The sequence below is a fragment of the Tachypleus tridentatus genome, chromosome 8 (genome assembly GCF_004210375.1).
Source record: "Tachypleus tridentatus isolate NWPU-2018 chromosome 8, ASM421037v1, whole genome shotgun sequence".
Taxonomy (NCBI): Eukaryota; Metazoa; Arthropoda; class Merostomata; order Xiphosura; family Limulidae; genus Tachypleus; species Tachypleus tridentatus.
The window spans coordinates 18,001,443-18,018,604 of NC_134832.1; the positions used below are offsets into that span (position 1 = coordinate 18,001,443).

General features: G+C 34.2%; 1 protein-coding gene across 1 annotated transcript; it reads right to left on the bottom strand.

Moving 5' to 3' along the window:
• Window positions 1–397: 397 nt before the first annotated feature.
• On the bottom strand, window positions 398–15,541 carry LOC143223881 (histone-lysine N-methyltransferase SETMAR-like). Its single transcript, XM_076452355.1, has 2 exons — window positions 15,452–15,541; window positions 398–823 (listed from the first exon to the last, which is right to left on the bottom strand). The coding sequence occupies exons 1-2, from the start codon at window positions 15,539–15,541 to the stop codon at window positions 398–400; spliced, it is 516 nt and encodes a 171-aa protein (XP_076308470.1).
• Window positions 15,542–17,162: the final 1,621 nt, after the last annotated feature.

The window sequence follows — 17,162 nt, forward strand, 5'->3', positions numbered from 1 at the left end:
CAAGTTTATAAATCCCATCTTTAAAGAATTGGACGTCCTATGAAGCAATGAAGTTTTCGAAGGCACTTTCAACTGACCCATGGTTTTCAATCTTTTTTTCCTTTAAAAAGTGTCTAAATCTTTAAAAAAGTTATAATTTGTTGGGAAAGAGATTTGGCGAATATAGTGAACGAGGTGAAGTTCCTTGCTGAAGTTTATTTAGTTTTTGGAAAGTAACGCGTGAGACTTGAGGACGAGCAGTATGGGTCCACTGTGATTGACCCTTGTTGGGTGTTTTCGTAACAACTTTTGTTGCGTAATTTCGAGTTCACAACAATATTAATCTGCTGTGATTGTTTCTTTTGGATTTAAGAATGAATAATGCAACACCTGCTGCCAAACACTAACCATAACCTTCTTAGGGTGAAGAGCTGGTTTTGGGCATATGTTTTGGTGACTCATCATAGTCAAGCCGCTGCCTGAATTTTCGTCGATTGTCGTAAAAAAATCCCTTTTCTTCGAAGCTGACAATTCTATGGATAAACAGGTCGTTTTTGTTGCTAGTAAGGAGTGAGGAACAAATTTCGACTCTTGTTTGATGGTTTTCAGTTAATTCGTCGGCAAGTTCTCTCACGGTTTGGCGGATATCTGATTCAACTAAGGCCTCCAATTCTTCCTCATTAATGGCTGACTGAGGACGACCCCGAGGCTCACTTTCAAAGCTTGTGTCACCAAAGCGAAATCTCTTAAACCAACGCTGTGCTGTACGCTCATTAGCTGTGTCATGACTAAATGCATGTTTGACATTACGATCTGCTATCGCATTATCGTGACCAAGCTTGAACTCGTAAGGGAAATTACACGAACATCAATTTTATCCATGATGACAAAAATCAATAAAAATATGACTTAGTTTCTGAAATTAGAAAAAATAACGTGGTCTTGTAATGAACCAAACAATATACTATGTTATTCTGACAAACTTACGATAATATTTCTCTTTCAGCCACTAAAAATCGAGTTTCAAATTTGCACGTGAAAATCATACAATCATATGCAACAGCCTGATACACATAACAGGTGCTATACGATAATTCGTTGGATTTGAAACGTTACAATGAAGGTTCGATTTCCCTCAGAGGACACGGCAGATAGCAGACATTGGCTTTGCTGTAACAAAACACACACGTTTACAAATCACCCACAGGTTCGAAATAACGTTGTATTTTTATTTTTATTTTTGATAGGACGTCAGCGCTTTTTCAGCTTTAACACTGACGTCAGCCAAAGTAACTAATAACAAATCTTTTAACGAAGTCGAACATACATATATATATAAACACACATCCAGTAAAAATATTATAAAAAGTGATATAAATAATAACTAAATATAAGATTAAGTTTAGAAAAACAAATTAAAAAAGAGTTAAACTAAATGTTTAGAAATACGAGCAAGCTACTATTTTATATAAGGACAGAAAGATGACGTCAACATGATTGTAAATATCTTGGCCGAGTGAACGTGATCAAACTGAAAATTTCATGAAAAGATAGAATGAAAATTGAAAGAAAAAATGAAACAATTTAGGATAAATAAACTGAAACAGTTCAAGTAGAAATTATGTCGAGACAACTGAAAATACGCAGCAATTTGTATGCACGCTCTTTCAATAAATATAGAAAAGGAAAAAAAAACAACAGACATTATTCTCTTGAAAACAGAGGATAGAGACACCTACCATCGAATAAATTATATCGAATAATCCAGAAATGTATACTGTCAACGATATTATAACAACCATTTTAATAATCATCATCAGTGAAAGGAGTGGCCCAGCATGACCAGGTGGTTAAGGCACTCGACTCGCAAGCTGAGGGTTCGAATCCCCGTCACACCAAACATGCTCGCCCTTTCAATCATTGGGGCGTTATAATGTGATGGCCAATCCTACTATTCATTGGTAAAAGAGTAGTCCAAGAGTTGGCGGTGGGTGGTGATGAATAGCTGCCTTCCATCTAGTCTTACTCTGCTAAATTAGGGACGGCTAGCGCAGATAGCCCTGGAACAGCTTTGCGCGAAATTCAAACCAAACCAGTGAAATAAGTCTGAAAGTGAAATACAAAGGAATCGGGGAAACCAGAATAATTTAAAAACAAAGTCATTATAGGGATAATCCATAACTAACGAATAACGAGTCAGTAACAGTTGGGTAAGGTATTAACGTGTTAAATATTTTTAATGTTGGTCTTTATTTTCAGGGTTTATTTTGTTATCTTTTAACTAATTAGTTACAAGTGAAACAAGTTGTAAATAATTTTATTAGACGAATCAGACTAGGTTTTTATTCACGACCAGATTAAACCGATAACCGGGAAGACATTTTATGAAGTAAAGAAAGTTTTACAACAACCGGTATTTACTGAACTATATACATTATGTAACCAGATTAAACACCAAGCTATCTTTGATTATAAACACAATATACACATTGACGATAAAGCACATTACCTAATTTGTGTTCAAAAGATATAATTAAAAAAATATTGACAAAGAGTACTATAGTTCAATGTAAAAAATAAACTATGATTAAACATTGAAGAGATTACCACTTATATGAAACTTATGGGGAAAAACACAATGAGAAAGACGTATTACAAAATATTAATTATTCTAGTAAAACAGACAAAGGTTAACTTTAAATTTCAAATTTAAGTTTTTCTTTGAAATTAATAAAATAACAAATTAATTAATAAATTTAATTTAATTTAAGTAATTATCAATTAAAGGTAGTGAACCTTCGTGTTGCCCTAATACACCTAGTAACAAAACAGCTTTGTTCTGCTCATTGTATTAGTCCGTTTTTATGGTCGAATGGTGAAAACTGGTTATTGTGAAAATTAAGCGCAAGATGATTTCGGCTTTATATGAACATTTTGTAATGGAATTTGCCATAATACCATTAATAACACTAAGTGTAGTATGTTTACATACTAGTATGAATGGAATTAACCGTATCCTGCACAGACGTCCAAGTTATTTGAAATAGATTTAAAAAAGAATTAAGAACGTTTACTTTAAAAAGTCTTAACGCCTTCAGATAAGCTTTTAATTTCCTGCACGAAACGTACACAAACCAAATTAAAGTGGTAGATATAACATACGGAGAACCAGTGGTGACCCCTCTCTTCTCCCTTACTTTCTCTCAAACTCTTGTTACCGCTGCTTCTATCATTTCTTCAAATCTCTCTTCTTAATTCAGCTTGTTTTACACGTATCTTAGCTTTTGTAACTCTCAGCTTTAAGCTCGACTTCTTTTTTCCTCACGAAAGTCATTTCTCCTTTGCTTTTCTTACAGCCTCATTCTATTTATATTTTTCCCCCGAGTTGCTGATGCGACTTTTCTTGGTATTTTAAAGGTAGAGTTTACATATTACCTTTCTTCTAAAAGTTTGATAATCAAAGGAAAGCTTAAAGTTACTTATATTGAATTATTTTACAAAGAAAAGAGATCAGTTCTTTATATCTATTCCTTACTACAGAAGAGATCACAATATTATACACCGCTAATATACTATACATGCGCAATTACTCGAGAATTTAAACTTTACTTTCAGTTCTTGCTGTATTGAGAGGTCAAACGCAGCCAGTATTAGTAGTAGGGAATAGCTCAAATGTATGTAGCCTGTGGCACCTTTTATGAGCAGTTACAGCACGCCAATCATTTGCGTTCATAAATCACAGGTGAGTCAGTGGCGCACCAGCTCGAACATGAGTTTGGTATGAAAACTGATGTGTCAGAGAAGAATGAGGACACTTTCTCAAGTAATGCTGACCCACCTAATGGGAGAAAAGAGGCTGAAAGACATATTTGATGGTATATGAAGAACCAGATGTGGAGTGAGTTCATATCGACATTACCGTGAACGTTTTAAATTTTTCACTGGTTTTTCCAGGAATTACATTTGATTCTGGTAAATAGAATTTTAGTGAAAAATTCTTTATTTTTCTGAATTTGATCAATTATTATTTTTAAAACCTGAAATATTAATTTCTAAAGTTCGACACAACTGTGCTACCCAGTGTATCTCTTGCACGTAACGTGAATGTTGCAGTAGTGGTTCATTCAATACAGAGAAATGAACTGTATAACACTAAAGTACATGATGAAACACACACACATATAAACAAATACATGTTTGTGATCCAACGAACATATTAAATACCTCACAAAGAGTCCTTTATAAAAAATATTACTCTTACAAAGAATGCTGCAATAAATAAGAAGCTAACAAGTGTTTGGACACGAATAATTTTATCTCAACACTAAGAACTGGTAAATATAAGGTTAACTGTAATAATTAATCAGGAAATTAATTAGAAAATGCAATATAGATGTTATATTTTTATTAATACCTGTAAAAGAATGTTGAAACATTTTACAGATTGTGAATTTTCATGGAAGTGAGTAAAGTAACAAAGAGGCTGAGAATATAGCTAGAGAGAAAACACAATTTTGAAGAGAAGTTTGAAGAAAACAGTTTTTATCTAGTGTTGTTTAGAAAAAAATTAACTTAATGAAATTCAAGTATTAATGAATAGGTGAAATTATAAGCCCTCAAATTAACCACAGTTTGGCATCAGAGGTTAATACGTAAATAACAATATAGATCTTTCAGTGCTGACTAAAGTATTTTAGACATTGTTATAACTAGGTAACATAAAAGAAAAATAAAACGCCCACAACATTACTCCATAGTCCCCCGCTGGTACAACACTAAGTCTAGAGATTTACAACGCTAAAAACAGAGGTTCGTTTCCCCTTGGTGGACTCAGCAGATAGACCGATGTGGCTTTGCTATAAGAAAATACACACATACTCACAGTACTCTATAAAAAACTTAAATTAAATAGTCTATTTTGCATAGCATCACCATTATCTGATTCAAATGATGTTAGAAATAAATCGATGTAAAATCATACGTACAGAGAATTATTATTCTTACAAGAGTAACAATAATTTACCCAAAGAAAGGTCCAAGGGGGTCACCTGTTTTAATCACTCGCAGTCTGTCAGTCAATTAATATACACGAAAATGACGTCACCTAAGGGATACTTAACGTTGCAATTTGTACTGTCAGCAAAATATGCGCATGCCATGAATCACGAGAAGAATTAGGCATTTCGTGACTTAAACTTTACAACGTTCCAGTAGGTATCAAATTTGTTCTAAATATAAGTCACATGTACAAAGTTGAATAAAAATCACTAACTTTTGATAAAACTTTATGTGCACGTTTACACGTAAGCTATTGGTCTAATATCTTTAGTACAGCTTCATCTAAGAGTAAAAGTGGATCTTTTTTTAATTTTTTGTCCTTAGGATAAAAGACGACTGATTTAGAGCAGCAAAAACTATAAGATGAAAGGACTTGCAGATACATAAGTGTTGGTTAGGTCAAACAAACTATATTAGTAGCTTGAAACTCAAGTTTTCAAAAGAATCATACAGGTGGAAGGTTACTATTCATTGACAACTTTTAAGCAGAAATTTACTACATTTTATGAATTTTTTATAACTCAAGAACGCTTAGTGTCACGTGATATTAGCTTGAGAAAGTTTCCCAGTGGCACAACGGTATATTTGTGGAGTTACAAAGCTGAAAGATGGGTTTCGATACTCGTGGTGGGCAGAGCATAAATAACCCATTGTATATCTTTGAGCTGAACTTGAGACAAACAAACTTAAACAATTAGCGTAAAAAATGTGGAATTAAACTTCAGATTTTAGTGTTTTACGTCCATAAACTTATCGCTAACCCACTGGGAACAAGTACATTAAAATGATGTAATTTTACCACGACAGGTACTATGTGCCTAAAATGCAAAAATAATTTTTACTAAAAGATGATGTTCTTGTTTGCAATTAACCACAAACTACACAAAAAGCTAACCGTGCTCTGCCCACCATAGGCATCAAAACTCGGTTTCTAGCAGTGTTTAAGTCCGCAGAAACTAAGAGATTAGCTGGAAAGATTTACTTGCAGAAAAACACAGGAAAAAATCGTTAAGTGTTGGAAGAAACATTTTGATACAATTTTGAATTGTCCAGAATTAACAACCAAAGATGGCATTAGAACTGCACCAAATCAAAACATCAGTATAAAACTGAATGCTATAACCGAAGAAGGTGGAGAGAAGACTGTTACAAAAGAATTTTATCCTGGCATGGCCAGGTGGTTAAGGCACTCGACTCGTAATTCGAGGGTCGCGGGTTCGAATCCCAGTAATACAAATCATACTCGCTCTTTCAGCCGTGGGGGCGTTATAATGTTATGGTAAATCTCATATTCACTGGTAAACGAGTAGCTCAAGAGTTGGCAGTGGGTGGTGATGACTAGCTGTCTTCCCTGTGGTCTTACACTGCAAAATTAGGAACGGCTAACGCAGATAGCCCTCGTGTAGCTTAACAAGAAATTCAAAACAAACAAACAAGAGAATTTTAAAATGAGAAGTTAGTGGATGTCGATAAAACTCGTGCAGAATTATTAAAGGCTGAAGAAGAATAAATTATTGAACTTTTGGCATTTGTTGTAATATATTGTGGATCGAAGAAGTTCCGAATGATTGAAGAAATTAAATCCACATTTCACTCCTAAGAATGGATGATTTGAGCCAGTGTTCAAAATGTAGAGATACTTTCCTATTAGCAGTATCTAATAAAATGATGTCAAGAATTACCTTGAACCAGTTTAAAAAAGCTGCAGATATGAGACTACAAATAAGCAGGTTTACGATCGAGATAATCTTGCCTTGAACGTGTTTTTTTTATATTAAGACAGATAATTTACATGGATTTTGTAAAAAACGCTTGATAGTGTTAATAGGGAAACTATGTGGTTCATAACCAGGAGCTATGGTACACCTGAAAAGGTAGTAAATGCTATGGAATGTTTATACCAAGACAGTGTTTTTAGTTAGAACCGAGTCTGAACGAGGGGAGTCAGGCATGGGCAAGTGCTTAAGGATCTCCACTCCCAGTCTGAGGCTCGCGGGTTCAAATCCCAGTCGCACCAAACATGCTCGCCCTTTCAGCCGTGGGGGCGTTACAATGTTACGGTCAATCCCATTATTGGTTGGTAAAAGAGTAGCCCAGCAGTTGGCGGTGGGTTGTGATGAATATCTGCCTTCCCTTTAGTCTAACACTGTTAAATTAGGGATGGTTAGCGTAGGTTGCCCTCGATTAGCTTTGCGCGAAATTCAGAAACAAACAAAATGAACCAGGGAATTAGTTAGATTATTACAGAAGTAAGGCAAGGGTAAATTGTATTTCCTTTATTACTTGCCATTCTGATTGACTGAGTGATGAGAAGGGCAGTCTCATGCATGGTTACACCAAGTCTCTGAGTAATTATATAATTTGGACTTTGCGAATGATATTGTTTTACTGGATTAATTCCTAGTAGGTATTGCATTAAAAAAACAGCAAAAAGAAACAAAATATGCTAAGGCTGGTTTCACTATTCATGTAGACAATACAAAAATGATGAAGGCAAGAATAAGGTCGGATGATACGAGAATTCTGATAAGAGGTAAATCACTAGAACAGATTTTGAAGCTTTGTTATTGTAACAAGTGATGGAAAATGCGCAAGTGAGATTATAATGCGAATAAGTAAAGCAAGCTCTGCGTTTGGAAACCTCAACAACATTTGGATTAATGAGGGTTTCAATTTGCAGACAAAAGTGTGGCTGTATGAAGTTGTTGTATTATCAACAATATTATGTGAATGTAAGACTTCGGTGCTGACCGTGGCAGATTAGAAAAAAAAGATGGTTATGAAAGACTGTGCGTATATTTTCAAGGAGTAAGATCACAAATGAGAAAGTGATTTTGGAGAAATAAGTCTACAAATGAAGAAGTCATTTTGAAGGAATAATACTACAAATGAAGAAGTGATTTTGCATGAATGAGGACCACAAATGAAGAAATAATTTGGAGGGATAAGACCACAAATGATGAAGTGCTTAGAAAGACTATGTAACAATTCATTACATCAGTCATCAAAGAGAGACAAGTTTAATGGCTTGGACATGTGTGCCGCACGTGGATAGAAGAGTACAGAAAACACATGAGAAACACATGAGCTGGAAGTTAACTGTCCAAACGAATATGAAATATGCTTGGTCAACATTGGAACAATTGCAAGAAAGACAGGGATGAATGGAAGTTTTCCTGATGGTTCAATAACGATGGTGCTGGGTAAGTCTGAGATGAGCTTGCAACACAACAATAAAAAAGGTTGTAATACATTTATCCTATCTTCCACATTAGTTCAACTTGGCCTAGTCTAATGGTTATGGCGTCCGACTCACTAGTTGCAGACCAGGGGTTGGAATCCCTTTCATTAAATGTGGCTGCCTTTTCAGCCGCGGGGACATTATAATGGGACGATCAATCCAACTATACGTTAATAAAAGGTAGCTCATGAGTTGATGGTGTGTGATGTTGATTGGCTGCTTTGCTCGAAATTCGAAAACAAACTGTACTGGTCACAGATTCAAACATAATTGAAAAGTTACCTTATCTTTAGCGAGTTCAATCTCCAATCATACAACGTTTACACCTATGTTCTGTAATAAGTTAAAATAAATTAAACTTTTAACAGAAATTACAGGTCAAAATGATTCAAAGGATTTCTTTCCTTGTCAGCAGATTTCTTGTGTTTAGACATAAAAAATATAACACATCATGTTTTTAATCCTAAAACGACCAGTGGAATTATGTTATATCCATCAGATTTTTTAAAATAACATATTTGTTAAAGAGGTCTGGTATTTTAAGCTTTAAGGGACAAGGAAAAGACCTTATATCAAACATTGCAAACTGTTTGCATTCTATCATTTTGCTCTCTCAAACAGTGTTGATGTGACGTGAACTCGTTGAAACTAGTCTATTGCAATGGGATAGAGAAAAAATAATATATTAGGCTTCGATACAATTTTTGGATTATTTCTGTTATCCAAGGAAATTATAAATTTTAGGGAGTAGAAGAAAATTCTCATTAAATTACTTGCTATTCTGTTGAATAATTGTGATTAATTAATTATGGCAGAATAGTGACACGTTATTCAAATACATAACTTATGTTAGGTTATTAACAATTTCTATCAAATCGTACAAATAGATTGATTTTTTATTGGCAGACAAAAAAATTCAAACTGATTCTGATTTGTACTTTTACGTAAGAAAATCTTAACGATAAACGTCATATAGACGATAAGTGCGTCAGTTTCTCAAATAAATAAAAACACATCAATCTGTCTTACCCTCGAGAACAGATGTCATTAATATTTGTGATGGCTGTCACGCACTGACGTAACACTTGTCACACAACCAACTCTCACACTAGAAACCTGTCTTCCAGTAACGGTTGTAATGTTTATCACGTACTAACTTAAACTTTTTTTAATACAGAAGCCAGACCCACACACCCTCGACGTCAGACATTCATTTGTGTTTGATACTTGTACTCTGACACGCACACTTGTCGCATAATTAAGCACTTGTTGAAGAAAAATGTACGAAAATTCTTAGCGTCAGTGATTATTTTTAGTCTTAGTTCCCTCCTGTTCTCTTCTATTAAAATAGAAATATAGGAAGGTAAACGACTTAGACTCAAGAATTTTTGGTTAAATGTTTACTAAAGCAGAATATACTCTTCAATGTTTACTTTAATTTATGTAAACTTAAAATATTTGTTTGAAATAAAGTCGAGCGCATGAATGGAATCCGGAATCTTAGTGTTATAAGCCCTAGTATTTTACTACTGGATTACCGGGGGTTGACTGCAAAATGAATCCATTTTGCTTTCGCAAAAGGGCCTGGCATGGCCGAGCGCGTTAAGGCGTGTGCTTCGTAATCTGAGGGTCGCGGGTTCGCGCCCGAGTCGCGCCAAACATGCTCGCCCTCCCAGCCGTGGGGGCGTTATAATGTGACGGGCAATCCCACTTTTCGTTGGTAAAAGAGTAGCCCAAGAGTTGGCGGTGGGTGGTGATGACTAGCTGCCTTCCCTCTAGTCTTACACTGCTAAATTAGGGACGGCTAGCACAGATAGCCCTCGAGTAGCTTTGTGCGAAATTCCAAAACAAACAAACAAAGCTTTCGCAAAAGTTTCAGGTAACTAGGTAATGCGTTCACAAGTTTGTGCGAAATCAGATTTTAACTTTGATTTTCTATATAAAATAAGTGGTAACATAATTCTGCTGGGCCCGATATACATGTGCGTGTGCGTGTTTTTATGTGTTATCTAGTTTATATATGTTAATAAAAGTATTTATAAAAGAACTCCACACCCATTCACAGTCCAAATCCAGAAGTAGATACACATTTTAGCCCTTCCTTCTCACTTATCCTGTCCCACATCACCTACACACACACATATATAGATGTATTATTTAAAAATGGTACTGCAGCATTTGTTATCCAGATCTCATTGGCAATTCAGTTTGTCGAATTGTAACATAAATCGTGCAAGTTGCTATCAGATGCAAAAGCAAACAGACAATGACATATTCAGCTCAGAATTTCAGTTACAAGCAGTCCAAGTCGTCATCAACCAACTAGATCGATGCCAAAGATTGTCACCCGCTGAAGGTTTGTAATGACTTTACTTGTGAAAAATGATTTTGTGTGGTTTGTAGACAAGTACACACACACTCCTTAATGGCCTTAGAATATTCTCGTTTTATTTCATTTCTTCTGTACCTTGTCCTGATTATTACAAAATGGAATGTCTCGTGTAAACTGTTTTTAAGGAGTATGTGCTTTAACTAAAAGCTTTTTCAAACATTAGGTTGTACAACCATCAGACCTTTTTTTCACACTATCGAACAAAGCTTTCAGAAATTGGATAACAGACGTCATCTGTTGTTTGTAATTAGCTTGATTAACCAATTAACTGAGTATTTCATTCGATTAACGAAACAATTAATTCTAGGAAGTTGAACTTAAATATTATAAATTATTGTTTTTAACAATTTGTTTTTCAAATTATTGCTCGTGCGTTTACAGGTGTTTATTTAGCAACGAGAAATATTTTTTAGGACTGGTAAAACTGTGCTGATAGACAAACGTTGAAGCAAATAACCTCTTTCGACTGCTACTAATTAACAAAAATCCATCAATTTTGACTCGTTTAATACGTTTGCAGAACTGTAACTCAAACAATTTCCGGATAACAGGTGGAGCAACGGTCGTGGAAGGTAAAAAGCATCAAATTGTACAAGGCTTTTTTGACTAGAACCCCTGCGGTGCTTTATGAATGACTGAGCTTTTTTATGGTATTGAACAATTAATTATCTTGACGCTCTCTTCTAGATAGAAGCAGGAAATTGCTGTAATTGACCGTAATTTGAAGTGAAATTAGGCTTAACTGCTACTACAAAATTTTAGGTCATTTACTTTTTTTCATCGAAACAGAAGTTCTAGGGTGGGAGATATGAGAGAAGAAACAACAATTATACAAATATGTACAGAAATATCCACAGAGACTTTGTCTCTTACACTTGTTAATTTCTGAGAGTTTGTTAGTTTAATGACCTTTACTACCCCTTCTTTAATTTTACGTTTGGAAAACGTGTGACAAAAATAGCCAGCCAGTTATGGTCTGCAGCATTTCGCTGTGGCAAAAATCGCTTGTGGCGTTAGTGCGCACGTTTTTTCAACAAGAGAGTGATTACAGTTTTATGTTAGGTTACTCGTACTTAACAATCGAATTCAAAATATGTTAGTCAATGGAATATTCTGACTGAAGAAAATACAAATAGGTGAACTAGATTTGACGAGAAACAGAATAATTACACAGAACAGCATTAAACCGATATTGTCTCTAGTAATTTTAAACTACATACACTTTCTACAATTTACGATCTAGGCGACCAGATCAAAGTTCCCACGAAAAGAAATGGTCATCTTTGATTTATAGCCACTGAAAAATGGAGCAGCAACATCCGCCACCTGTATGGCTACTCTCAACGAAATAGCGGAGTTGAAAGTCACTTGTATAACACGCCACACATGACAAAATGGAGCATTTTCAATAGAAATCATGGGGTCGGACCTTTCAACCCTTCCATTCTCAGTTCACATTTAATCATATAAATCAGGAAATCTTTAATCACGCTAATATAGAGAGTACTAAAACCATTCAAGCTTACTTATACTTTAAACAGTTTCAGAAAACAATAGTGCAGTAGGATGATTGATAATAACAAACGATTCGATACTGTTTGAAATTATTTTTGATCAAATGTTAGTTCATGTGTATAATGTGCTGCTTTATTCAACTGCTTCACTACATTGAAGTGGAGTAGTTTCGTTTGTTCGTAATTAAGTACAAATCTATATAATGGTTATCCGTACAAATCTATATAATGGTTATCCGTACAAAGCTATGTAATGGTTATCCGTACAAAGCTATATAATGGTTATCCGTACAAAGCTATATAATGGTTATCCGTACAAATCTATATAATGGTTATCCGTACAAAGCTATATAATGGTTATCCGTACAAATCTATATAATGGTTATCCGTACAAATCTATATAATGGTTATCCGTACAAAGCTATATAATGGTTATCCGTGGAGCCAAACACGGATATCCAAACCCTATTCTTAGCGTCATAAATCAGCAGACATAACCGCTTAGCCATTGAGGATTTGCTGGGATAAAAAAATGAGATTCAGTCGAAATATTGAATCGTGTCCAATGATGACAGAATTGCAGCACTAGCGAAGTTTGGTGGTCAGTGCTCTGTATTAAGTTTCAATAAAGTATTGAATATTGTGTTTAGTTTTCTAAAGATGTAATGCAGTTGTTTAGTTAATTATTTAGATAGTTTTGATGTTAAGAACGAAATCACATAGTGGGCTATCTGAATCGTGCCCATCACGGGTATCGAAGTCTGCGTTTTAGTGTCATAGTGACTTACTGCTGAGTCACAAGGTGGCGCGTATTATTCATCATTAATTTACTGGTACTAATAATACTGATTCAATAGCCCTTATACTCAATAGGAACACTCTTTGATACTCTTTCAGTTTATAATATGAGAAATACGTTTTTATAACTATCAAAGACAAGAAACCAGAGCTATCGGCTTATCCGTTCTACGACAGCAACCTATAGCAAGGATAACACAAAATACGCGTTATTAAATCAATTAGGCTGTGTTTTTGGAATTAGTTATAGACTAGTAGCTGTGCAATGGTTGATAAAGTCTTTCATTGGCGTTTGAAATAAAACATTTCTTTAAAAAATATTTATTTTAATTTGATATATCCATTTGCAATGACATATATATCTAGATGATAGCTTATGAAGCAAGTTTATTGCATCCAGCATGTAAACCACATAAAATATATATATTTTTACATTTAATTTAGTGTAATTACTAAGTTTTACGTTCTTGTATAATTCTCAAGGCAATTTTCAGATCAAAGATCGGATCAGTCCACACATGTAGAGATTGTCAATTTCAACAGACCGAAACTCCGCCCTTGAGCAACCTAAGTAACTTTTATGATTTGTTATCTCCTGTCTGATCTAATACAACTGTTCAGCACTGATCAGCTGCTCGTCAACGGATGTAATACACTGAAAATTATTAAAGTTAATCTTCAGGTAGAGCAGATGGTTTTAATATAAAAACAATACCAATACTTAATTTTTAGTTGTTGTTTTTTTCATTACAAGTATAAAAAAAATATAATAGGCGAAAATCTAAAGTTTTATAAACCTCTGAAGATGAAAAATGTCATTATATTGGTTAGACAGTTCATAAAAAAAACTTAAAATCGTAAAATATTATTTATAGTTTCTGTAAAAACATGACTGAAGTTAAGAAAAACACAAATGAATTATGTTTCTGCATTTTAAGGCCTCTTTTAATATAAAATTGTACCCCGATGGGACAGCGTAAGTTTATGGATTTACAACACTAAAATCCGGGGTTTAATTCTCTGCAGTGGACGTAGAAAATACACTGATGTGGCTTTGCTCTAAATATATATTCACCAATAGAAAGTTATTTTTCACTATCTTCTTTTATTCAACAGATGGTTATTAACTGACTATTTCAAACTAATAGTTATTACTCGAGGTACATCCTAGTATACCTTTCAATTCTAACACCTAGAAATGTTTAACGGAAAGACTGTAGAAAATCAAACAAAAACGTTTTGCATTCTGAAGAGGAAATTAAATGAATACTTAGTTTAATTTTTCTTAGACCAATGTTAACTTAGTGTATTTTTTTAGATCAATGCTATTACTTTCCATTAATTTGAAACACAGAAAACAACAAAATGGATACCACGATAAAACACAATCCATATAATTATCATCAGCGTTTCGTTGCAGTTAACAGTTTCGCCCTTAATCCTTCGCTTTCAGTTTGTGTTAAATCTGCCTACCATCCCATTCTCAAAGATTCAATGGGCTGTTCAAAACGTTGCACACAAAATGCTTATATCATATGATGTCAACCACAGTTGAAAGGTTAAATATACTGTTTACTCTTATGCATATTTTTCCTGTACTCAGAACACGCTACTTCCCTCTTTCAAAATACTGTAACAAACATTTGAAAATTGTTCTTATAAAGTTTAGTTAGCTATTTACGTAGTTTCAACTTACCCTTTTTTTAGATTCATATCTTACTCAGCATCTGATATTTTCTCCTGTTAACACATTATCAACGCTAATTTGTTGTATAACACTGTTGTTTAATGTCTCATCATACGTATTCAAATTTATACCTATCATGTAACGACATTAATTTCAAATATATAAATATCACGTGCTTATCGTGTAACAATGCCAATTTCAAATTCATCAATATCACGTGCTTATCGTGTAACAATGTCAATTTCAAATACATCAATATCACGTGCTTATCGTGTAATAATGTCAATTTCAAATACATGAACTTCACACCTCACTTTATGTTTCTCCACTACCTATTATTTAGTCCCCCGGTAAATCAGTGGTATGATTTTGGGCCTACAAACTAAAATTCCATGTTTGATTTCCCGTGCGTATAAAACAATGCATATCGCTGCACTAAGAAAACGACAACTACTTATTAGCTAATATCATCGTTTTCACATATGTTATCAACACATTCCGCTATAGTTATTTTTCCTACTTGTTCCTTCTTTTCTCTCCCAACATATTATATTCTTCTCTTTATTCTTACCTAATAAGTACACCTATTCTCTTGACTTTTGATATTCAAACATATTAAAACGATACTCCACAACAGTTTCTTTTGTTTTAATTACTCATAATTTATAAATTTTCAACACATTAACACTATTTTATTTAATTTTTGATTAGCTATATTATTTGGATTTTTGCAATTTTATTAACATATTACACTTCATTTTCTTCCTACTTATCACACCCACCTTAGCTTCCACCATATTAACATCATATTCCATTTCACAACCTCCAGTTTTAACCTCAAAGATATTCAGCAGGCTAACACTATACTTCATTTTAGTCCCCCCTTTTACTTCCAATGATATTCAGTAGATTAACACCCTACCCTATTTTATTTTATTCCTATTTATTATCCCTATTTCTTAATTTGGAACAATTGAACACTATTTACATTATTTAGTTCCCATTTATCATCTAAATTCTGTTTCACTTTCATTATGTTATAAATCATATTCGTTTTCAACTTTATGTGTATCCTTTTGACAAACAACAAAAATTATTTTAAAACTATGCCTCAGTAAAATAATTTTAGTTTTTTACAGTTTGACGATGAAAATAATCGTAAATAAATCTCGTGTTTTCTTATTTTGAAACTGCACTTTGTGGTTAAATATTCAATATAAGATAATTATTTCTTTTTTTTCGAAGTTAGGCGTAGGGTAATGGTTTTTGTGTCAGATTATGGATCTGACTGAAACTGGTCAAAGTTTCGTTTCTGGCTGCCGCAAAAGTGTGATACAAACTTGAGAATGTAGGTGCGTTATAAGAGTGATGGTCATATACAACTATTCAATTAAAGTATATTACAACAGCTAGCGGTGGATGCTTGGTTTGTTTGTTTGTTTTGAATTTTGCGCAAAGCTACTCGAGAGCTATCTGCACTAGCCGTCCCTAGTTTAGCAGTGTAAGGCTAGAGGGAAGGCAGTTAGTTATCACCACCCACCGCCAACTCTTGGACTACTCTTTTACTAACGAATAGTTGGATTGACCATCACATTATAACTCCCCCACGGCTGAAAGAGCGAGCATGTTTGGAGTATGTTTTGTATTACTGGGATTCGAACCCCCGACCCTCGAATTACGAGTCGAGTGCCTTAACCACCTGGCCATGCCGGGACAAAATTCTTTTGTAACAGTCTTCTCTCCACCTTCTTCGGTTATAGCATTCAGTTTTATACTGATGTTTTGATTTGGTGCAGTTCTAATGCCATCTTTGGTTGTTAATTCTGGACAATTCAAAATTGTCTCAAAATATTTCTTCCAACACTTAACGATTTTATCCTGCGTTTTTCTGCAAGTAAATCTTTCCAGCTAATCTCTTAGTTTCTGCGGACTTAAACACTGCTAGAAACCGAGTTTTGATACCTATGGTGGGCAGAGCACGGTTAGCTTTTTGTGTAGTCTGTGGTTAATTGCAAACAAGAACACCATCTGTTATTTACGGATGACCTGTTTTAGTTAAACTTTAGGTGTCTGTTAATTACGGATGGCCTGTCTATTACTACGTGTACATATACATGAATAAACCGAGCAAACTACTTTATTCCTACTTTTAAATATAAAAACTTGCATTCTCGTTTTATTTGTTCTTCTATCCATTCTTATTTTCAACTCAAAGAAATGTTTTATATGTGACATTGAACAGGTTTAGACAGAGGAGAACATACTTGAAATGATTTGTTAATGAACTGCATCTGTCTAGGTAGCTTTTTTGAGCTGCTAACTGGATCATGAACTGATGTCAAAGAAACAAGTAGTTTTAATGTGTAATAAAATAACATTAAAACATTTTCAGACAAAACTGGAAGAGTCGTCGTAGAACTGTAGATTTGTTACGTTTTTCTTTTGTCTTTCAAAACCTTTTTGGAATGGTTCAGAGAAATCTGGTACGATAAC

What these genes read in the sequence shown, in the direction of transcription:
- LOC143223881 (XM_076452355.1), bottom strand. Translation starts at nt 15,541, where the DNA reads ATGAAGTATAGTGTTAGCCTGCTGAATATCTTTGAGGTTAAAACTGGA. An exon ending in TTAATATGGTGGAAGCTAAG is followed by an intron (nt 824 to 15,451) that starts GTGGGTGTGATA and finishes TTCCCTTACGAG; the next exon opens with TTCAAGCTTGGTCACGATAA.